Below are 23,083 nucleotides of genomic sequence, written 5' to 3' on the forward strand. Positions count from 1 at the left end.
TTCCTAGGATTTTCTAGGAAATCCTAAATCTAAGTGACCATATTAACATGTATGTATCTAAACTCAAATCTAAGTGACCATATTAACATGTATGTATGTATACATATATACCTAGGTAAATATATTTGTAGCATGTGTGTGTGGCACAACACACTTTGAAGTCTTCACATCTTAGACCTTAATTTTTTCATAATACTTGGTAGAATTCCAACTCCCAATCATGGAGGCAAGAAGAGATGACTCTGCTTCCTCACAAGGCTCAGTTTTCCTCTCAGTAAACTCCTGAGGCTTTAGTGAGCAAGGACTTCAACTGCCAACTTCTAAATAAATGGCTTAGAAGGAACTTTCACTGGATACAAGAATTACATACTGCTAAAGAAAGATCAGAACTGGATTAAGATAGAAAGTTTCTTAATACAGCAAAGCTTCTTGACATCTAAGTTAAAATTTCACCAAATGGTGAAACATATTTTGAAAACCTTTTTTACTTTTATTAGTTTTCTCAAATTAAGCAACACCCTTCTTTTTCCTCACAAACTTCTTTCTTCTCTCGCTCTGTTGCCCAAGCTGGAGTGCAGTGGTGCAATCTTGGCTCACTGCAGACTCCACCTTCCAGGTTCAAGTCATCTCATGCCTTAGCCTCCCAAGTAGCTGGGATTACCAGTCTGTGCCACCACAACCAGCTAATTTTTGTATTTTTAGTAGTGACGGGGTTTCACCATGTTGGCCAGGCTAGTCTCAAACTCCTGACTTCAAGTGATCCACCCACCTCAGCCTCCCAAAGTGCTGGGATTACAGGTGTAAGCCATTGTGCCCAGCTATACTCCTGTTCTTATATAAAAAGTCAATTTCAAGGGCAACAGAACTCATGCCTCACATCATAAGCACGAGAAAAGTAGGTAGGAAAATATCATTAGGATTCAAAGAACCAATACAAAAAATACAGATATATCAGATGGTTTGGGGTTGTGCCCAAGAAGATATTCAAAATGCCAAGCCAGAGAAGGACTGAGGAAATATAAGCAGGAAAATTAAAAGCAAGCAAAATGGCTGCCATGTCTACCGCTTTTTTTTCCAACTGCCTCAGTCCAAAGAATTCAGAGGAAAGAAATATTGTCATTTTCTTTTTTAAAACATCTCTAACATTAAGATAAATGACTAAAACCTTATATGTATAAGGAGGACTATGGAAATCCATATCAAGTCCTGATATGGCTGAATGTGATATATGGATGTTGAGATACGAAATGCACATGGCTCAGAAACTCAACACACTAATCTAGAACAGAGAAAAAAAAAAAAAAAAAAAACAAAAAAAACTTAAAGACATATCAACATATAACTTCCTGAAAAGTGGAGTTTCAGAAGGTAAAGCAACATTTTACTGCCTAATCACCAAAGTTTTCTTCATCTGAACCTTTTTATAAGTTATTTATGACTGATATTTTTAAACAATATATGGAGTGATTTTCAAACACACATCTTGATTATATTTCACAAATAAACAAGCTCTAGAAGCAGATCATTGTGGCTTCCTTATAGGCAGGGAAAGTGAAATATAACATAGAGTAGCTTTTTCCAAAGTTCACAGAACCCAAATGCTCCATGAAAGGGGGGTTGCAGGGTCATGTACCTTTGAGAAATGCTTATTAGGAAATCTGAACGCACATTAGCATGAATGGCTCTGGGAAGCCCTGCAGCAAAACATTCTATTTAACTTTATCACAGTGTTACTACCTCTAGAAGCCAATTCCTGAAAAAACTTTAGGCCTATAATAATCACATTAAGCTCTGGGTGATATTACTAAATTGAAGAGTCAAAATAATAATTTGGATTCTTCAGGGGAAAGCTTGTCACAATCACCCCTTATTTAAAATGAAGTAAGGAAGGCTGAATATCTAGATCATCTTGTCAGTTTCTGTCATTCAAAAAGGGTTTACTGAGCTCCTGTTCTAAGCCCAGCACTTCACACAACATCAGTGAAAGAAGACGTGGACCCCCATCCTCCTGGAACTTAACACCTCATCTGTCAGGTAATATCTTTTAAATAGTCTTGATATAGGGCAACCATTAAATCGTTTTGTTATTATATTTTGCTTATGGATTGTAAGGATGTGGAAAAAAAATTTTCAGGGAAAAAATAAACATCTAAAAAATGTTTGCTTCAGTTAGGATAAAAAGATCTCAATTGAATGTATCTTTTAAATCATTTATTTCTACACATTCATAAAATAATACTTACAAAAATTTTATGCATAAATTGTAGATCATAGCTTCTACCTAAAGATTCATACCCAAGACTATTTTACATCTATCATCCAAAAAATCCAAAATAGGTATTTGATGGGCAACTAATAAATAAAACACTGGAATTGAACCCCAGAAGCCATTTACCCACTGGGCCCACCTGCTAATGTTTAAGCCGGCCACAAATACTAGCACTAGCTCATGAGGGCTGCAGTTATTGTAATGCAGATGAAAGTGGAATGGAAAGATTGACATAAGTTTATTTCTTCCTTCTCTCTCTCTCTTTTTTAACTATCTCTAGATTTCTCTAGAACATGTATGCTATAGATTGACAGTAAACTTAGACAATGAGCTCTCTCATTCATTCATTCATTCAACAAATATATAGGGCGTCTATTGGGAACCAGTTACTTTGCCAGGTGTGTAAGATACCAAGTAGATCTCAACAAGATCCATGGGCATCCTTCTCTCTCTAACATGAAGTACAGCCTGGATCTGTGCTACTCAAAGTGTGGTCACAGACCAGGTCAGCAGCACTGACATCACCTGGGGGCTTTTTCGACATGCAAGATCTCAGGCCCCAACTCAGGACTACTGAATCCAAATCTACATTTTCACAAGATCCTAGGGTGATTCGGGTGTTCTAAATGACTGCACATGTCCAAAAGACACAAGGGACAAGACTGACAAATGCAGAAGAGACTAGGGTCACTTTATTTTCCAAATATATTTAGAAAAACATGAACCTAGTTTCAAGAGCCATTCAACTTGACATTAAGTGTACAGCAACCCTGAGAGTAAATTTTCTGGAGTATCTTTGCCAGTCAGGATGCCATTATTACTTTTTTTGTGCATGTCAAACATTATGTTCCCCTTAAACAGCAAGAAACAGATTTCAGTCCCTCTCCAAGAACTGTGAATATTGAAATGGTGAGTGGGTGGAACATCAAAAAGAAGCAATATCATTTAGTCACAAAAAGTAACAATTATGTTATTGCTGAGTGTCACAATGTGCTTTCCTTTCAAATACCGTGAGAATTACTGGTTTCATTTTAATATCAGGCCAAGAAAGAAGATATACGTGGTTTTTACAGAGCATCGAATTCACTGTGATCACATATTGGTCTACAGACACTGATCAACAAAGTTAGGGCCAATTTGGTTTTTAAAAGATGTGATCTAATGTTCAGGAAACATCTCTACATAATTATATTACACTTTATTTAGAATAAAATTTGAAACTATTATTACTGGATACCACAGAGGCTCTTAACGGCTTAACTTTTAAAACTCATCGAGTCATAGTTGCAAACACAACTGAGCAGCCCTGGGTCTCAGGCTATCTGAGTAAGGCCCTGTCTTTGGAAGGATTTACTGTGTGGGATAACCGTGGTTATATGAGCCCAAGTTAGACACTCCAGAAAGAAGCTGACTTAGGCCTAAGACATATTAGGAAAAAGGACAAACACCAAAAAAATAAAAAATTTGTCTTCTTGGGCCTTATCAAACTATAAAAGATGATGACCTAGATTAGAAGATGACAGAAGAATTAGATAATATCTAATTCTTTATGGCAAAATGTACTAGCACAGAAAAGGGTGAACTAGATCAAATTAAAAGCAATTAGGGTGCTTTGATGTTTTTTTCCCCCTGGTCTCATTTGCCTGCTTCTGACTCATTCTTCATGAAACCCATGCCCTTGGAATACATCCTTCCTGTCATCCTGTCTCTGTGCATATTACTAAAGACCCATGAGCAGATGCGTCTCTAGTGATTCTTGCTGGACACTGTGATCTTTGAACTTATGATCTTCATATATTAATTTGTTCTTGTTGTTAATGGACTCAGCTTTAAGAAAAAGAGCTAAATCTAAAGAAATCCAGACAGGACACAAGTGAAGGTAAAACATCTGACCTTTACAGAGTCACAAACCTGGATGCAAATCCTAGTTCAGGCTTTCACAATTTGGGAAAGGATACTCAGCCTCTGTGAAAGACCATGCTCATGGGCATGCTAAGAAAATTACAAGTAAGGTATAATGCATACAAAGTACCTATCATAGAGACTACCCCAAGAGAGTGAAAAGTTGTCATTATTATCATAAGCCCAAAACAATGTAGTAAGTCCCAAAACAATGTAATAAGTAACAACTAATTCCCCAGTTGTTACTTACACAAGTAGAAGACAGTAGCTTCCATTTTTATTTCATCCTGTTAAACTTTCTGAGCATGTTCCTAACGTTGCTAATCCTATAACCTCAGTTTGCTACAAGAGTTAAATGAGTGGATACATGGAGGTCTTCCAGAATAACAGCTAACACACAGTAGCGCTCAATAAATGTTACTGTCCCTCTTGTTTCTAGCTAGCACACATACCTATTAATTTTTTGGTCTGCCCAGCTTCCTTTCCTTTTGGGAACTGCATCTTCCCAACAGACCCACTATATACACACACACACACACACACACACACACACACACAAATATATGTACATATACATATACATATATACACATACATATATACATATACATATATATATATACACATATATATATAATGCCAAAATATGTAATATTCTGTAAGTCTATAAATAGAGAAGTCAGGAATGGGTAAGACTGCCATAGCAGAGTCAAGAAATCTCCAGAAAGCACAGGAGCCTAACATGGGGTTTGAAGATGAATAAGAACAATATTATCACAGAGAAGATGAAATCCTTTCCAGCTAGAAGCAATAGCACATACAAAATCCAGAGCACTCAGCATGGTACCCAGGATATAATATTTAATAAATGTAAGTTTAAAGAAAAAGAGAATGAATACAGAGTATGTACATATCAAGGAAGAGTAAGAAGACAGAATTGCTCTAAGAATATAGATCACGTTTAGCTACAGAGGAGTTGGAAACGAAAGGAAGGTGCTGCAGAATGATAACCAGTCTTCAGAATCAAGCTAGGAATATACACTAAACTCTGAAAGGGATTCATAAACTCATAAATAAAAGGCAATAAGACAGGCTTTGGGCAGTTAGTAATAAAACCAGATCCAAAATGGAAGTTGAAAACTGTGGAGATAACAAAACCATCACTTAGTGGTAAAAGAATTCTCAGACATGGTTGAGAATCAAGGATAGAGAAAAGGGTAGAAGAATCACCAAAAGAAAGAGGGCCAAAAATCATGGAAATTATGGAAAAGCCCTAGAAAATAAGAGTGAATAGTTTCAGGGAGGCAGAGGAGTCAAATGTTTGAAGAGCCTAAAGACTAAGAAAAAAGTTAAGATGTCATTGGTGACATGAGGGCAGTTTCATCGGAGTTGTACTGCCATAATTAGAAACTGAACCCCAGTGTTTTTAATCCCATGGAGTCAGGAGTGATTGCCAAGTCACTCAACAACCAGTATGGAACAAAGCCAGAACCCCCCAGGAAGGACACCTCCTGATGCACTGGAACCAGGTCTGGGAAGTCCCTGCAGGGCCCAGGATTAACTCTTCAGTTGCTGAAGTACCCCAAGGTAAGGGCTGGAGTTGGGTGAAGGGTACTCTGAGGGTTTGAGGTAGCTGTGGAAGTGCTGCAATATTTTAGCAACAAATGTAGTTGTACCTGTGCCTCTCAACTGAGTATTGGTCCTGCAAAGAAGACTGCTTCAGTTAAAGTCAAGAGTTTTCTACATGCCCAGTGTACGGAAGGGAGCACTGGCTGATTAAAAGTCATTTCTATGTGCCTGTGACACACACGACAACAAAGCTTCCCCAATGCCAACCTGAACACTAACTGCATTAAAATCACCTAGAGAGTGAGCAAAAAAACTATTGATGACTTAGTTTCATGCAAGGACATTCTCTTTTAGGGGACTGGGGGACACAAAAATCTGTATTTATTTGTAAGCTCCTCAGCTTGGGGGGCAAAAAATAATAGCTGATATGCATTGATTACTTACACAAGCACTGTGCTAGGAAATTTTCATTTAATCTTCCCCATAATCCTATGAATTAAGGATTTGTTTCGTCCATTTAACAGGTCAGAAGACCTACAGATAGTAAATGGCTTGCCCAAGGTTTTCCCCTGAGTAAACAGGAATCATTCCCTCAATAGAGAAGCCTGCCTTGAATAGGAGAGAGGAGGCCACATATTGGGACCTTGCTGTCTACAGGCCAATCTCAGAAGGGACTAGCTTCAGAGAACATATACTGTTCTGGTTCTTTCTTCCACAGTACTTTTAGCCTCTAAAGATCACTGAACAAGGTCAAAAGAAAAGAGTAAAGAGGTTGGAAAGAGAGGAAAGGGAGGAAAAAAATTTCAGAAACTGCTTCCAGATAAGAGGACAGTCCCTCTGTGTGCGCAGCGCTGTCCCCTCAACGATGGGTTGCATGTCATCTTTCATGTACATCCAAATGGAAAGAGGGTTTGAATTCCAGCTGCCCACCTTGAGAATGCCAGCAATTCAGGCAGTACTACTTCACAACACAGTGAACACATTTAGGGAGCCTATAAAGATGGACAGCTGATCCCTCCACTTCTCTTTCAGTGCTCTTTAGGAAAAGATTAGGTGAAGAAGCTCTCTGTGTTAGCCTTCTAGCAAGCTGAACTTGCTCTTGTTCCTTTTAACCCACTTCCTGGTTGGGTTTGGTGTCTCCTCTTAGAATCTCTGAAACATACCACAGATCATTCTACATTCAACCAGTTTGTTTCATGGGAAAAAAAAAAAAAAAGGACAGGCAGCAGTGGAATTCAGCCCACCCCAAGTCACCAATGTGGCCTGATGGATGTGGAAACTGGACCATGCCTCAGGGATGAGGCATGTGACAGTTGGTATACTGTCATTACTGAAACCTGAAAAGGGAAGTTCACATGAGGCCTGTGGTTGACTTCTCAACCCTGCTGGCAGGGGCACACGCCAGTAAGGAAATTGCAATCCCTAAGTAAACAATAGGCTGGGAAGCTGAGCACCAACAAGGGAGAGGGCAGGGGCTCCGGCCTGGGCAGGGCTGGCCAAGATGGAGCAAACAAAACTAAGATTTAAACTTTGCAAGAATGTCATGTCAATTCAGACTCCCCAGGAGGGCCCCTTGAGAGTCCAAATTGCCAAATATCAAGACTCAGACTTGGCAGAATTTTAAACGTAGGACAGTTAGTCCAATCCCTTCATTTGCCAGATAAGAAAAGTGAGAGCCAGTGGGGACAAGTGACTTGCCAAATGCCCAATAGCCAGAAAGCTAAGTTCCTAGGTCATTTATTATGCCATAGACCTCCTAAACTTGCTATTTTTTCTTCACTGTTTTCTCCTTTCAAAGACACCATTAAAGTCTTTCCAACATGCAAACTATGTGTGTATTCAGAGATGAGTCTCTCTGCTGAAAATAAGCTTATTTAGTTCTTTCTCGCTGGTGGTCCTTGCTCAAATGCACAACCTTTTTTTACAGATAAACCTCAATTTCCAGACTCAAAGGGAAGAGATGGAGAAGCAAAGGAGTCCATGAGCATCTATTATGTGCCAGGATTTTCCCCTGCCTTAATTCACTTTAATCCCCACCACAACTCGTACAGGTTGGTATCATGAACCCATTACCCAGATGGGAAAGCCGAAGCATAGAGAAGCAGCAGACAGCACGCAAAATTCTGTTTCCATAAATAACCTAATCCTCTCCCCTTTGGAACCTTCTCAGTTTAGCAAAAGAAAACAAGAATTTTAAAAATCTTGCATTTTCAAAGTTTCTTATGATGGCTTTTAACCAACTTGTTGTTTTAATAAATCCTGATCACGTCTACATTTTAAAAATGCACATTATTGAAAACATGAAAATTTAGGGAAGTGATATGGTTTGGATCTGTGTCCCCACCCAAATCTCATGTTCAATTGTAATCCCCAGTGTTGGAGGCGGGGCCTGGTAGGAGCTGACTGGATCATGGAGGCAGTTTCTCATGAATGATTTAGCACCATACGCTTGATGCTATCCTCGCAATAGTGAATGAATTCTCATGAGATCAGGTCATTAAAAAGTGTGTGGCACCCCCATCCACCTGCCTCATGCTCCTGCTCTGGCCATCTTACTGTGCCTGCTCCCTCTTCAACTTCCTCCATAATTATAAGTTTCCTGAGACCTCCCCAGAAGGCAAGCAAATGCCAACATCATGCTTCCTCTACAGCCTGCAAAACCATGAGCCAGTTAAACCTCTTTTATTTATAAATTAGCCAGTCATCAGTATTTCATTATAGCAATGTGAGAATTGACTATTACAGGGGGAAAAAAGAGGAAAAAAATCTTTATAATCTTCTTTCCCAGAATAAATGTCAACATTTTAGTACATTTCCCCCCAAGCTTTTATTCCACATTGATAAATATAACCTCTTTATACATTAAGAATACTAAACCTCTAAACTGCTGTTAACCTTAAAAATACATCTCATAGTTGGTTATTCTATTATTTTTTTCAACTTTTATTTTAGATTCAGGGAGTATATGTACAGGTTTGTTACCTGGGTATACTGAATGATGCTGAGGTTTGTGGTACAAATGATCCAATCACCCACGTACTAAGCATAGTACCCAACAGTTAGTTTTCCAACCCTTGTTCCCTTGGCTCCTTGCTCCCTAGTAGTACCACTTTCTATTGTTGCCATCTTTATGTCCATGAGTACTCAATGTTTAACTCCCACTTATCAGTGAGAACATGCAGTATTTGGTTTTCTGTTCCTGTATTAGTTCACTTAGGATAATGGCCTCCAGCTGCATCCATGTTGCTGCAAAGGACACAATTTCATTATGGCTGTATAGTATCCTATGGTGTATACATACTACACTTTCTTCATCTAGTCCACCATTAATGGGCACCTAGGTTGATTCCATGTCTTTGCTATGGTGAATAGTGTTGTGATAAACGGGTGAGTGTGTGTCTTTTTGGGAGAACAATTTATATTCCTTTGGGTAATGGGATTGCTGGGTCAAACAGTAATCTTTTAAGTTCTTTGAGAAATCTCCAAACTGCTTTCCACAGAGGCTGACCTAATTTGCATTCCCACCAACAGCATATAAGCATTTCCATTTCTCCACAACATCACTAGCATCTGTTGTGTTTTGACTTTTTAATAATAGCCATTCTAACTGGTGTAAGAGGTTTTCTCACTGTGGTTTTTATTTGCTTTTCTCTGATGATATGTTTGTTGGACACTTGCATGTCTTCTTTTGAGAAGTGTCTGTTCATGACTTTTGCCTAATTTTTCATGGAGTTATTTGTTTTTCTGCTTGTTCAATGTTCAAGTTCCTGATAGATTCTGGATATACTTTTGCTGGATGTGCAGTTTGCAAATATTTTCTCCCATTCTGTAGATTGCTTGTTTCCTCTGCTAATAGTTTCTTCAGCCATGCAGAAGATCTTTAATTAATTAGGTCTCGTTTGTCAATTTTTGGTTTTGTTGCAATTGATTTTGAGGACTTAGTCATAAATTCGTTCACAAGGCCAATGTCCAGCATGGTGTTTCCAAGATTTTCTTCTAGGATTCTTATAGTTTGAGGTCTTATATTTAAATCTTAAATCCATCTTAAGTTTTATATTTGGTGAAATGTAAGTGTGTAGTTTCATTCTTCTGCATATGGCTACCCAGTTATCCCAGCACCATTTATTAAATAGGGAGTTGTTCCCCATCACTTATCTTTGTCAATTTTTCAAAGATCAGATGGTGATAGACGTGTGGATTTTTTTCTGAGTTCTCTATTTTGTTCCACTGATCTATGTGACTGTGTGTTTTTATACCAATACTATGCTATTTTGGTTATTGTAGCTTTACAGTACAGTTTGAAATTGGGTAATATGATGCCTCCAGACTTGTTCTTTTTGTTTAGGATTGCTTATATGGTTTGGATGTTTGTCTGCTCCAAATCTTGTGTTGAAATGGGATTCCCAATGTTGGAGGTGGGGCCTATGGGTGGTAATTGGATCATGGGAGTGGATCCTTCATGAATGGTTTAGCACCATCCCCTTGATGCTAGGTGAATTATTATTGCTCCGTTAGCTCTCACGAGATCTGGTTGTTGGAAAGAGTCTGGGGCCTCCTCCCAGTTCTTGCTCCAGCTTGCCATGTGATATACCTGCTCCTGCTTTGCCTTCTGCCATGACTATAAGCTTCCTGAGGCCCTCATGAGAAGCTTAGCAGTTGTTGTTGCCATGCCTGTACAGCCTGCAGAACCATGGGCCAATTAAACTTCTTTTCTTTATAGATTACCCGGCTTCAGATATTTCTTTATAGCAATGTGAGGACAGCCTACTACAATGGCTTTAGCTATTCAGGCTCTTTTTTGGTTCCATATAAAGTTTAGAAAAGTTTTTTCTAGTTCTGAGAAAAATAACATTGGTAGTTTGATAGGAATAGCATTGAATATGCAAATTGCTTTGGGCAGTATGGCCATTTTAATGATGATTCATCCAATCTATGAACATGGAATGTTTTTTTTCCATTTATTTATGTCATCTATGATTTCTTTGAGCAGTGTTTTGCAGTTCTCCTCATAGAAATCTTACACCTCCTTGGCTAGATGGATTCCTAGGTATTGTGTGTGTGTGTGTGTCTATTATAAATGAGATTGTATTCATGATTATGCCTTCAGCTTGAACACTATTGGTGTATAGAAATGTTACTGATTTTTATACCTTGATTTTGCATTTTCAAACTTTACTGAAGTTGTTTATCAGTTCCCGAAGCCATTTGGCAGTCTTTAGAGTTTTCTAGGTATAGAATCATTTTGTGAGTAAAGAGATATAGCTTGACCTCTTCTTTTCCTGTTTAGTTGCCTTTTATTTCTTTGTCTTGCCTGATTGCTCTGGCTAGCACTTCCAGTAATATGTTGAATAAGAGTAATAAGAGTGAGCAACCATTTCTCAAAAGGAATGCATCCAGTTTTTGCCCATTCAATATGATGTTGGTCATGGGTTTGTCATAGATGGCTCTTATTATTTTGAGGTATGTTGCTTCAATGCCTAGCTTCTTGAGAGTTTTTAACCATAAAGGGATGTTGGACTTTATTGAAAGCTTTTTCCACATCTATTGAGATCATATGGTTTTTGTTTTTAATTCTGTTTATGTGGTGAATCACATTTACTGATTTGCACATATTGAACCAACTTTGCATTCCAGGAATGAAGCCTACTTGATTGTGGTGAGTTAATTGTTTGATGTTGTTGAATTTGGCTTGATAGTATTTTGTTGAGGATTTTTGCATCTACATTCATCAAGGATACTGGCTTGTAGTTTTCTTTTTTTTGTTGTGTCTTTGCCAGGTTTTGATATCAGGGTGATACTTACTTTGTAGAATGAGTTAGGGAGGAATCCATGTTCCTTGACTTTTTGCTATAGTTCCAATAGAACCAGTACCAGCTCTTCTCTGTATGTCTGACAGAATTGAACTGTGAATCAATCTGGTTCAAGGCTTTTTTTTTGATTGGTAGGTTTTTTATTACTGATTCAATTTCAGAACTCAATATTGGTCTGTTCAGTGCTTCCATTTCTTCCTCATCCAATCTTGGGACAGTGTGTGTTTCCAGGAATTTCCCCATTTCCTCTAGATTTTTTAGCTTGTGTGCATATAGGTGTTCACAATAGTCTCTAAGGATCTTCTGTATTTCTGTGGGATAAGTCGTAATGTCACCATTGTCATTTCTGATTGTACTTACTTGGATCTTCTTTTTTACTTTTTTAATCTAGCTAATGGTCTATCAATTTATCTGTTCAAAGAACCAATTTTAAGTTTCATTGATTCTTTGTATGCATTTTTGGGTCTAAGTTTTGTTCAGTTCTGCTCTGATTTTTGCTATTTCTTTTCTTCTTCTAGCTTTGGGGTTAGTTTGCTCATTTCTCTAGTTTTTCTAGGTGTGATGTTAGATTATTAATCTGAGAGCTTTCTAACTTTTTGAGGTAGGCATTTAGCACTACAAACTTTCCTCTTAACACTGCTTTTGCTCTGTCCCAGAGCTTTTGGTATCTTGTGTCTCTGTTTTCATGTATTTCAATAGTTTCTCTATTTCTGCCTTAATTTCATTGTTTACCCAAAAGTCATTCAGGAGTAAATTGTTTAATTTCCATGTAATTATGTGCTTTTGAGAGATCTTCTTGGTATTGATTTCTATTTTTATTCCACAGTGGCCCAAGAGTATGGTGAGTATCATTTCAATTTTTCTGAATTTATTGAGACTTGCTTTATGGCTGAGCATGTGGTTGATCTTGGAGTACATTCCACGTGCAGGTCAGAAGAATGTATATTCTGTGATTAATGAGTGTAATATTCTGTAGATGTCTATTAGGTTCAACTGGTCAAGCATTGCATTTAAGTCCAGAATTTGTTAGTTTTCTGTCTCAATGATCTGTCTAATGCTCACAGTGGGGTGCTGAAGTCTCACTATCATTGTGTGTTGCTGTCTTAAGTATTTTCCTAGGTCTACAAGTACTGGTTTTTGAATCTGAGTGCTCCAATGTTGGGTACATACATTTTTAAGACAGAAAAGTCTTTATCTTTTAACATTATGTGAAATACCTTTGTCTTTTTTAACTGTTGTTGGTTTAAAGTCTGTTTTATCCAATATAAGAATAGTGACCTCTGCTCCTTTTTCTGTTTGTTTTTTATTTGCATGGTAGATCTTTCTCCAGCTCTACTTTGAGCCTGTGGGTGTTGTTACATGTGATGTGGGTCTCTTGAAGACAGCAGACAGGTAAGTCTTTTATTTTTATCCAACTTTCCACTCTGTGCCTTTTAAGTGGGGCATTTAGACTATTTACATTCAAGGTTAATATTGATATGTGAGGTTTTGATCCTATCATGAAGTTACTAGCTTGTTGCTTTGTAGTTTTGAGTGTGGTTCCTTTATAGGGTCTGTGGGCTATGAACTAAGTGTATTTTTGTGACAGCAGGCATCACCTTTTGTGTCCATATCTAGAATGCCCTTAAGGATCTCTTGTAAGCCTTCATCATTGGTTATTTTATAGTTCTGTTTTTAAGTAATCAAAGTTATTGATCATTTCCTTTGTAATATTTTTATTTTTAATAACAGCTTTCATGAGATATAGTACATACAACATAAAAATCACCCTTTTAAAAGTATATAATTTAGAGAGGTTTGTGCAACCATCACTACTATTTAATTCCAGAACATTTTCGTTCCCAAAGTCCAGTACCCATTCGCAGTAACTCTTCTTTCCTCCTTCCCCCTAGCCCTAGCTCCTGGCAATCATTAATCTACTTTCTGTCCCTAATTTGCCTATCCTGGACATTCAATATTAATAGTATCACATAATATAAGGCATTTTCCAACTGACTTCTTTCACTTAGCATAATGTTTTAAAGGTTCATCCATGTTGTGGCATATATCAGCACTTTATTACTTTTTATCAATGAATAATATTCTACTATGCAGATATAACATATTTTGTTTCTTTATATATCAAATGATAGACATTTGGGTTGTTTTAGCTTTGCGCTATTACAAATAATGGTAGCATGAACATTTGTGGATAGTTTTTTGTGTGAACATATGTTTCCAATTCTGTTGGGTGTGTACCTAGAAGTGAAATTTCTAGGTCATGTGGTAACTCTATGTTTAACATTTTTAGGAACTGCTAAACAGTTTTCCAATTTGGGCTGACCATTTTATGTTCCCACCATCAACATATGATAGTTCTAATTTTTCCATATCCTCCCCAACACTCATTATTGTCTTTTTTATTTTACCCATCCTAGTGAGGAAGAAGTTGTATGTAATTGTGGTTTTGATTTGCATTTCCCTAATGACAAACGATGTTGAGCATCTTTTTATGTCCTTATTGGCCATCTGTACGTCTTCTGTGGAGAAAAGTCTAATTAAATCCTTTGCCCAGTTTTGTAATTGAGTTACCTTTTTATTGATGAATTATTTTTCCTTTATTTTTAAAGCAACATTTTAATTAAAATATTAGTATAATATACATAAGAAAGTACCCAAATAATAGGCTTGCAGAATGATAAATTGTGATAAATGATAAACTTGGGCCAACCAGATCACAAAACAGAATATAATAGAATATTAACTGTACTTCAGAAACCTCTTTCCTAGCCCTCTCAACCTTCACATTTTCCCTTCTCTTCTTCAGATTAGCTACTATCCAGACATCTAACACTATCAATTAGTTCAGCATGTTTTGGGAACATATATTATATACATTCTTTTGTGGCTGGCTTCTTTCAATTATTTTGAGGTAGTATTCATTTATGCTATTGCATATGGCAATAGCTTAGTCCTTCTCATTGCCATATAGCATTTCATTGCATGCATATTCCACTACTGTTTTATCCACCCTACTGATGACAGTTGTTTCACTTGTTTAAAGTCTTAGTTATTATACATTTAGTTATGTTTAGTACCTTTTTATTTAAATTAGGTTTTTATAGACATTGTTAGGCTTGCTTTTATATATTTGGGGGTTTTTAACACCAGTATGATACTATTTTCTAAATTTCATATCCTAATTGTTTATAACTAGTATGTAGAAATAAGATTCATTTAAAAATACTGGCCAGCCATTTGGCTAAATTTATTTACAAATCTAATATTGCACAAATGGATTCAATGATATTTTCTACAGATACAATTATGGTACTTGTGAATAAAAATTGTTTTATTTTTTTCTTTCTAATTCTTATATCTAGGATGTCCGTAACATTATCAAATAGAAGTGATGGTAACTGGCATTCTTGTCTTATTTCTTATATCATAGAGAAAGCTTTCAATATTTTACCATTGAACATATTTGCTATAGTTTTCTTGTAGCTAATCTTATCAGATTAAAAAAACCTCTACTTTTATCTTTCTTAAAAACATTTTTGAGGGCCACGGATGGATGTTGCATTTGTTAAATGCTTTTTCTGTGCCTATAAATGATACTCATTTTCTCCTTTTCCTTGCTTATATGCTGGATAACATGATTGATAGCCAACTATTAGTTCAATTTTGCATTCCTAAAATAAACACAACTTGGTCATGTCATTTATTTGTTATTGAGTTTAATTCACTAGGCTATTTTGTATCATCAGTGTTTACTCAGGAGATAGCTTGTAATTCTCCTTTTTGTAATATATTCGCTGGGTATGAATATCAAACATACACCAGCCTCATAAAACAAGATGGGAAATGCTCCCTCTTTTTCTATTCTGGAAGAGTTTCTGTATGATTGATTTCATTTCTTCTTCAAATATTTGGTACAATTCACTGAAATAAACCATCTGGGCCTGTAATTGTTTCTATTTGGCTTGGGTTTTTAGATTTTGGGTTTGGTGGTAAGGTTTTAAATTATAGAATCATATCCTTTAATACATAAGACTACTCAGGCATTCTATTTCTTCTTAAGCGAGTTTTGACAAGTTGTGATTTTAAAAGAATTTTTTCACTTATCTAAAATTTCAACCTTATTATCATGAAGTTGCTAATAAAATCCTCTCATTTTTTAATGTTAATAAGATTTTTAGTGATGCCCCCCTTTCATCCCTGATTTTGGTTATTTGTGCTGTCTCTACTCTTCTTGATTCTAAATGGGATTTGTCATTTTTGTTAATCTCTTCAAAGAATCAGCATTTAGCTTTGGCGTTCCTCTCTAGCTATGTTTACTTTCTATCTATTTAATGTTAGTTTTTATCTTTATTATTTCTTTCTCTCCGCCTTCTTTTTCTATTGGTTCAATGTGCTCTTTCAGGGCTTTTAAACTCACAATGTCTTCTCTCAACCAAACTGAATGGTTTGCTCTTCCAAAGACACTTTTTATACTTACTAGACTCATAGTTCTCACTGTTTATAAACCATATTCCCCTTTATCAAAGTCATGCCAGTTTTTCAAGGTTCTCTTCAAATGCTACCTCCTCCAAAAACCATTCTATGCCTTTCTCTTATTTGATATCCTTTGACTCCTTATAGCTGATTTTTGCCCTTCTTAAGTCACTTTATAACCTGGTGTATGTACTTCATCCCATTAGCTCCTTAATGACTTGGAGCTCAGTTTTTCTGAAAGCATCACATGGTGCTGTACACAAAATAGCTGCTCAGTAAACAGTAGTGTTTTTGATTCAACTTCAGGAGTTAGATTCACAAAAACTAACCTGGGTAATAGCAAGAATTATCAACTGTCAATTCAGTCAAACATATAGAGTCAAATACATCATGATAAGAGTCTGGGGGAAAGGGGAAAGAATTCTCATCTTCCAAAAAAAATCTTACTTGCGTCTAAGTGACAACCATATATCATCCAGAGCTAACATTTAACTTGACCATCACTTAAAACTCACAGTTTTTCCCCTTATTTAAGGCATATAGTTAAATGAGACAAAGGGATTTGTTGTTTTATATTGGGGGTTCATGTTGGAAAATGAGAAGATAAAGAAATTTCCCAAGAAAAAAAATGTAAGCTAAAGGATAATTCTAGTATTGTAAAAGCACACTGTACATCAAAAACACAGTCCTTTACAGGTTTGAACAAGTTATCACACCAGGCTGTTAAAAAAGACTTCAGAGCAAGACTTAAAATTCAGGGGAGAAACAGGGCATGTGTTGGCTATAATGTACATATTTGGATCCCAATTTGGAGGCATGACAACACACACATGTAAAACTATGAGTCTTGCCTTTTAGCACTAAGTACAGCTCTGTACCTTTCTAAAAATATCACATAAGCCACTCTGTCTCTCATGAGCTGCCTCTACCCATTCTAGAATGCAAACCTCAGTGCACAATTTCCAAAGTAAATGTTGAAAGAAAAAAACATTTGAACCTATGGGCTATCTTTAGTAAAGGTAGAAAGGAGGAGTAGAGAGTGCAAGAGCTTTGGGGAGAAACTTGTGTTCAAATCTCAGCTGCCAATCGACTAGCTGCAGGACCGTGGGCAGTTTGCTTATCCTTTCTAAACCATAGCTTTCTCATCTGTGAAATGGGGATAACTATGCCTATTCACAGGTTTATTGCACATCAAGTGCTGGAGCCCTCATGTGTGGTAGTGATATTCCTGTCACGGGGTGTTACTGGTGGTGCAGGTGGCATTGTTGTTAGTGCTGTTACTGTTTTTAACAGCCACAAAAGGAGAAGGGGCATATTCTCAAGGCCTAAAAGCCATCATCATAATAGCTCGACTAGAAAAACTGGGATTGGCACAAATTTCCTATGAACACAGCATCCTGGGAGAATAAATAATTCTAAGTAAAATCCAAACAAGTAACCATCCCAAAGACGAATGAAACAAACCTAGGTAGACCCTGGAGTCAAAGAAGTGGCAGCTACTTCATATACTTCATAGTGTCTCTGACCAGATTCCAGGATTCACACAAATTCACAATGGGTACTGGGTTGTGTTCAGTAGTCTAGGTTTGCCTTTGAACTGTCTCCCCTTCCTAGTTATGGGAAACTTGAGAAAGTTGCCAAGTAGTAGCTCTTGACTTCACCATGTTCCAGTGCATCCCTTTCATATTTTGTGGAACTCAAAAGGCTAAATTTGACCAAGTACCAAGACACATTTTAAGTAAAACCTAACCTAACTGCAGGTCAGCTCTGTGAAGAACAACAGTTATCTGCCACACAAAGACAAAGTGAAGTCTTATTTTTATAACGAAAAATTAACCTCTGCATTAAAGTTGCACCTGAATGCAAAATCATCTTCTTTGACCATTAGTACCACTTAAACTTCAGCAACTTAGTGGATCTCAGTCTTGCTTTGTTTACTACTTAGTGCCAATAAGAAAAAAAAGCCTGGTGGGGACAAATGTCACTCAAGAGGAACAACTCAAGGTACACAAGTGCTCTCGCTGGCCATGGGACTGGAAAGCTACATACGCACAATCCTCACTTCAATTACCACAGAAACACTGCTCCATAGTCACATAATGCCTCTGGCTTCTTAATCCACTTTAGTTAACAAATTAACCAAATCAAGTACATTTTCTGGAACTTTTACTAAAACCCTTATGTCACTCATATATATGTCTTTGATAAATTCTGCTGAAAATCTGATAGTTTCTGCTATACTAGCAAAATGTTTGTTTTTCCCAAGAATATCATTTAATGTATTAAGCAAATGAGATCTAGAGAACTCCATGTAGTTTCTTTTCCATCTCAGCTGCTGTTTGGAGTGAAGTTTTCTGTGTCATCTCAGTAATTATTATTACTCTAAGGGTTGAGTTTTTATATTTTTCAAAAAACACAACATTCTCCCTGCCCTTCCATTTGTGATTTTTGGAGTTTCTGTAGCCATTTGCTCAGACAGGCAGGAAGAGATTGCCTGAAAATAGAGCTCACATGAAGGAAGACAAGATAAGAGATGGAATGAGAGAAAATGGGATATGCTAATATCTTTTGAGTCTCTGAATCAAGCTGTGCCTGAAGCAATACCCCTGTTTTTTTCCAGTAAATTTTTTTCCAATAAAGTTCCTTTTGCCTTTAGCCACTTTGAAATAGATTTTCCTTCACTTAAAAGTTTTAGCTAACAATGAAAAAGGGGTTTGAGATTATTTGACAAAAACTGCCATTACTGTCATTCATTTTCTTAAAAAAAAAAAAAAAAAAGGCTTTATGAATGACCCAAGAAAGTAAAACTGTTGGACATCATGTTTATGTCACATCAAATTTATAATAAAAATAAGTTACACATTCTTTCAAAGGAATTAGCATTAAAGAAAGGAAAAAGAGAAAACAAGCCTTTCAACTGCCATTCTTATTGACAGTTACCCACAAAAGCAGAAAAGAGGAGCTTAGTAAAGAATCTTTAGACACAAAAGCAAGAGAAGGAGGAGCACTGCAATACCTACAAGAAACTAATTTTCCAAGAAATACACACAATGTTCTAAGTGCAAACTTGGAACATACCTGCCAGACCAAATCAGGATCAAAATTAAAACCTGAAGCTTCCTGCAAGAAGATAAATCACAAGCAACTTAATGCACTTTGCTTCCTTTCATTTTCATGTTCATTCAGGTGACTTCAGCCCCCAGGCTCAATTGGCTGGCAGTGGATGTGATGTCTTCAAGTGAACTGGCCCCAGTTTGGTGCAGGCAGATGATATTCCCCAAAGTTCATCCCAGAGAAACATATTTTCACAACTCCAAAGTCCAGAGCAGGTACACAAACATCTAAAACTACCACACTGTGGTTCTAAATAGTGCTTGAAGTTAGGCAAAATTTCAGATTTTCACAACAAATGTCTTTTGCAAGTTTATGCAAAGTGTCTATGTGGGGACAATGGGGGATTCTGAAGCTCACCCTTAGTACCTCTAAGATGCAAGAAACACATAGGGATAATCCCTCAGCCTAATTCATCTAATCTCCCTAAAACTACAGGGTCAATTTAGACTAAGAAATCCCTTCTTAATTTTAAATTATATCAAGGCACTAGATGAGACTGATGTTTAACCAGGACTAAAATACAACAGGGTCTCAAGTTCTACTCACTAGCCTTAAGGGTCAGTTCGACTTGATAGTCAACTCTAAAGCCTGTACAATATGAACTTCTAATATCCCCACCAATTTCATAGGGGTGTAATGTACAAAATCAGATGAGATCACAGCCTCCAGCGTCAGCTATCCACATGGCTGAGATGACCCTCCACCAGCTGCCTCCATAACTCAATTTAGGTATGTTGAGGATAGATGCTAATGGGACCCAGACTTCTTTGTTGACAAGATAGAAGGCAGTGCTTCTGTAAGTTAACAGGCATTCAAAAAGACAACAGAAAAACTTGAGGATCAGTTTCCTGAAAAATATATTGATCTTCATTTGTCCTACAAATACAAATGCCTTATGCCTACAAATCAGCAACATTGGCATTCATAAAAGGAGAACTCTAGGCTCAATTTACTGATAATATATGGATATAAATTTGCCCTAGAATTCAAGTTTCTCTGCTTTCTCATGTAGAAGGCCAAAGTAAGTTTTTTATTTATAATTTTTTGTTTTATAATAAAATATAATGATAGAAACAGCAAACTAGGATCAAACAGATTTTCTACTTTCAAAAGTCAGAAGAAAGGTACCAATTGTCTTTGTATGGAGACATTTACCAGGAAACTACCCACTATATTAAAAGAGATGTTTCTCCTGTTTTTTCCAAAGGCCTTGGGAACGCACTCTTTTTTGTTTTTTCTTAAACTATGATTTGGAAACCATACAGCCTCTTCTCCATTACTATTTGCGCTGACTGGGAAGGTGGGTGTGGAGGTGGGTGGAAGGGGGACTGAGTCACCCTTTGCAAAAAGAAAAATCAACTCTTTTGTCCTTTTGTCTTTCATTTTTCCTCTTTTTTTTTTTTTTCCTTTTTTTAAGCCTTGACCAAGTATCAGGTTTGGTTCCAATGTGAAGTGAGGATTAAACTCTTAATTATGAACCACTGGCCTACTGTACCCCAGTGTAGACTGTTCAGTTTCTTTTCAAAATGTTTAAATTACATACGTTTAAAACAACTGATGAGCCAGAGTATAATAATATTTTAATCCTATTGACATTTGGTTCCTTCAATGATATTTTTCAAACCTATATGCTACAAATACATTATGAGTGCCTTGACTCATGTAACCTCATTTGAGGGACACATAGTTTTAAAGCAAATGACCTATATTAGTTTCACAAAAATCCACTTGAATGAAGAAATTGACATTGAATAGAAAAAAACAATCCCTACTCAGAATTGCACATGCCAAGAATTCAAGAGCTCATACTAGTTTCTTTTCCTTCAAAACTTGGGAATTTGGGGACAGATAATTCAAAATCATATGCTGCAAGAAGGAGAGAAGACTCATTATTCTATCAGCAAGCTTTAGAATTCTCTTGCCGGCCCATGGTGACCGGCAAACTCCCTGAGTGTTAAACTTGAGTGTGAAATTTTCAGATTGCAAACATCTTGGATATAAATTTTTTGTTTCTTAATGGAACACATTAAATTAAGAATTATTTATTATAGAGATGAATACTTTACTATTTGCATCCTTCTGGCAAAAATTGTAAATAAAAAGATTTCAAATTTCTAGATACTAGCAAAGAAATTGAGTTTCATTTAGATCAGTTTCTTAATCATAGATCATGGCTTGGCCATGCTCATTTACTTCATGATTCCTTAAATGCCCTAAATCCTCTCAGAATGATTTCTCTATTCCTTTAAATAGTGTATCTCTATGCCTGCACAGCTAAATAGGATACTCTGCAAGTATTTAGTAAAGTGTTGTTACTTCCAGTCTTGGTTAGGAGAAAATACTGGTGTCACAAAACAGTATTATTTTTTGAAAAGTAAATTTTGCTGATAGCTTAATTTTAATTATTTAACAATACCACTCCATGTAAAATAACTTTCCTTTGCCAACTCTTAATTTTTCAAAGGTGTCTTTTCATCATGATGTGAATAGGAGGAAAAGAATTATTATAGCTTAAAAATTTTACTTTTAAAACACACACAAAACCTCCCTAGGATTAGACATGCTCTGCAAGGAACCCAGCTCCTTTCAACCAATGGATACTTGAGCCCTTTATTCTTTAGCCTAGAAAAGGCATCCTAGTTAAAGGGCCAATAAATTAAATGTGCCCAGAAAGAAAAATAATCCAGAGCTCAAGCACCCAGCAGGGTGCCTAGAGAAAAACACAAGGTTCATTTCACGTTTATATTAGGCACCATCAAGTTAGAACAAACTCCCAAGGCATAACTGTTTCTGACAAAAGTGCACAGTTCCTACCTTCATTTCAATGACAGTCTGGAGAGCCTTCGTCTTGGCTGGCTCTGGCTGAAGTTGGCTTCTTCGGTGCAATTCCTGGGGAGGAACACGATAGAAATAAGCCTGACGGTTCATCCTTCCGTTATAGCATGACCTTTACACAGGTACTATACAGGCTGCTGCGTCCAGGTTCTCTGTGCACAGACATAAACAAGCCACAGGTGCCTCTTCCCCCACACTCTTTAGCATCCCTCCTCCCTGGAGCCTGCGTTCCGGTGAAAAGCTCCTGGCACATGCGCTATTTCTGAAACTTCCATCAATAATTAATGTCAACTGTGACAAAGCCAGCAAGTAATCATAGTCCAAATACTGTTCAACACTGGGGCTGATGCCCAGACATCAAATCATAATTTACTAAATTACATGACTCTGTGCTCCCAGTAAAACACAGCAAGGAAACAGAGGAAAAGAAAATGACTAACGTGGCTCCAAATCCGCCACACGCATGGCATTTTGCTACCGAGGTAGGTTTGAAATGAGCAATTTAAAACCATTTCAGTACAAATGTGTCACTTTTGAGAATGATCTGATGAAACCCTGTGAATCTCTTGCTTCCAAATTTACAGTTTCAGTCCTTGTTTAAAATCACATCTGTGAGTGATATATTTATGTATCATGATGCCGAGAAATTAAAATTGGCATTAGTATCAACAGTGTTAGAGGGGAAAAAAAAATTGTTAAAGCCAGAAGTGGACCCAAAAACTCCTGGAGGAACACTTCTTTAGGTAAAAAACAAACAGCATAATTAAAATTTTTATCTTGAAGGGTCACTTTTTATATGCGTCTCCTCAAAGTAACAGTTCTGTTGAGACTTTGAAAAGTTTTTTTAGCAGAATAGAAGAGACAAGAACGATGTGTGTTCAAATCACACTTTGATTTTCTTAACTATCAACAGTTTTAGGAGAGCAGGCAATGGCAGGAGTAAATAAAATTGCTCACACATACCCATGCCGCTGATTCAGGTCACCTATGGAATAATTCTGTCAATACTTCTGCTTCCACAAAAATCAGTTTAGAGTCAACAAGGGGTAGTTCCAGACTTTCAGAACCACTGGATCACAAACATTTACTTTTTTGGGGAGGAGGGATGGAG

At 36.9% G+C, this 23,083-nt stretch overlaps 1 protein-coding gene across 25 annotated transcripts in view; it reads right to left on the reverse strand.

Annotated features, from left to right (window-relative positions):
- The window catches only part of ERC2 (ELKS/RAB6-interacting/CAST family member 2), a 951,823-nt gene that overhangs the window by 644,058 nt on the left and 284,682 nt on the right, over positions 1-23,083 (reverse strand). For all 25 annotated transcript variants that reach the window (XR_004272356.1, XR_004272355.1, XM_032289536.1 and 22 more), the window contains one exon: positions 21,952-22,026. Coding sequence is in view for 23 of the 25 variants with exons in the window: in XM_032289536.1 (XP_032145427.1) it covers positions 21,952-22,026 (75 nt within the window). In the remaining 2 variants the exon portion in view is untranslated. The remainder of the gene's footprint in view (positions 1-21,951; positions 22,027-23,083) is intronic.

This window comes from Sapajus apella, unplaced genomic scaffold, assembly GCF_009761245.1.
Source record: "Sapajus apella isolate SASKATOON/1434 unplaced genomic scaffold, GSC_monkey_1.0 scaffold23, whole genome shotgun sequence".
Classification (NCBI taxonomy): Eukaryota; Metazoa; Chordata; class Mammalia; order Primates; family Cebidae; genus Sapajus; species Sapajus apella.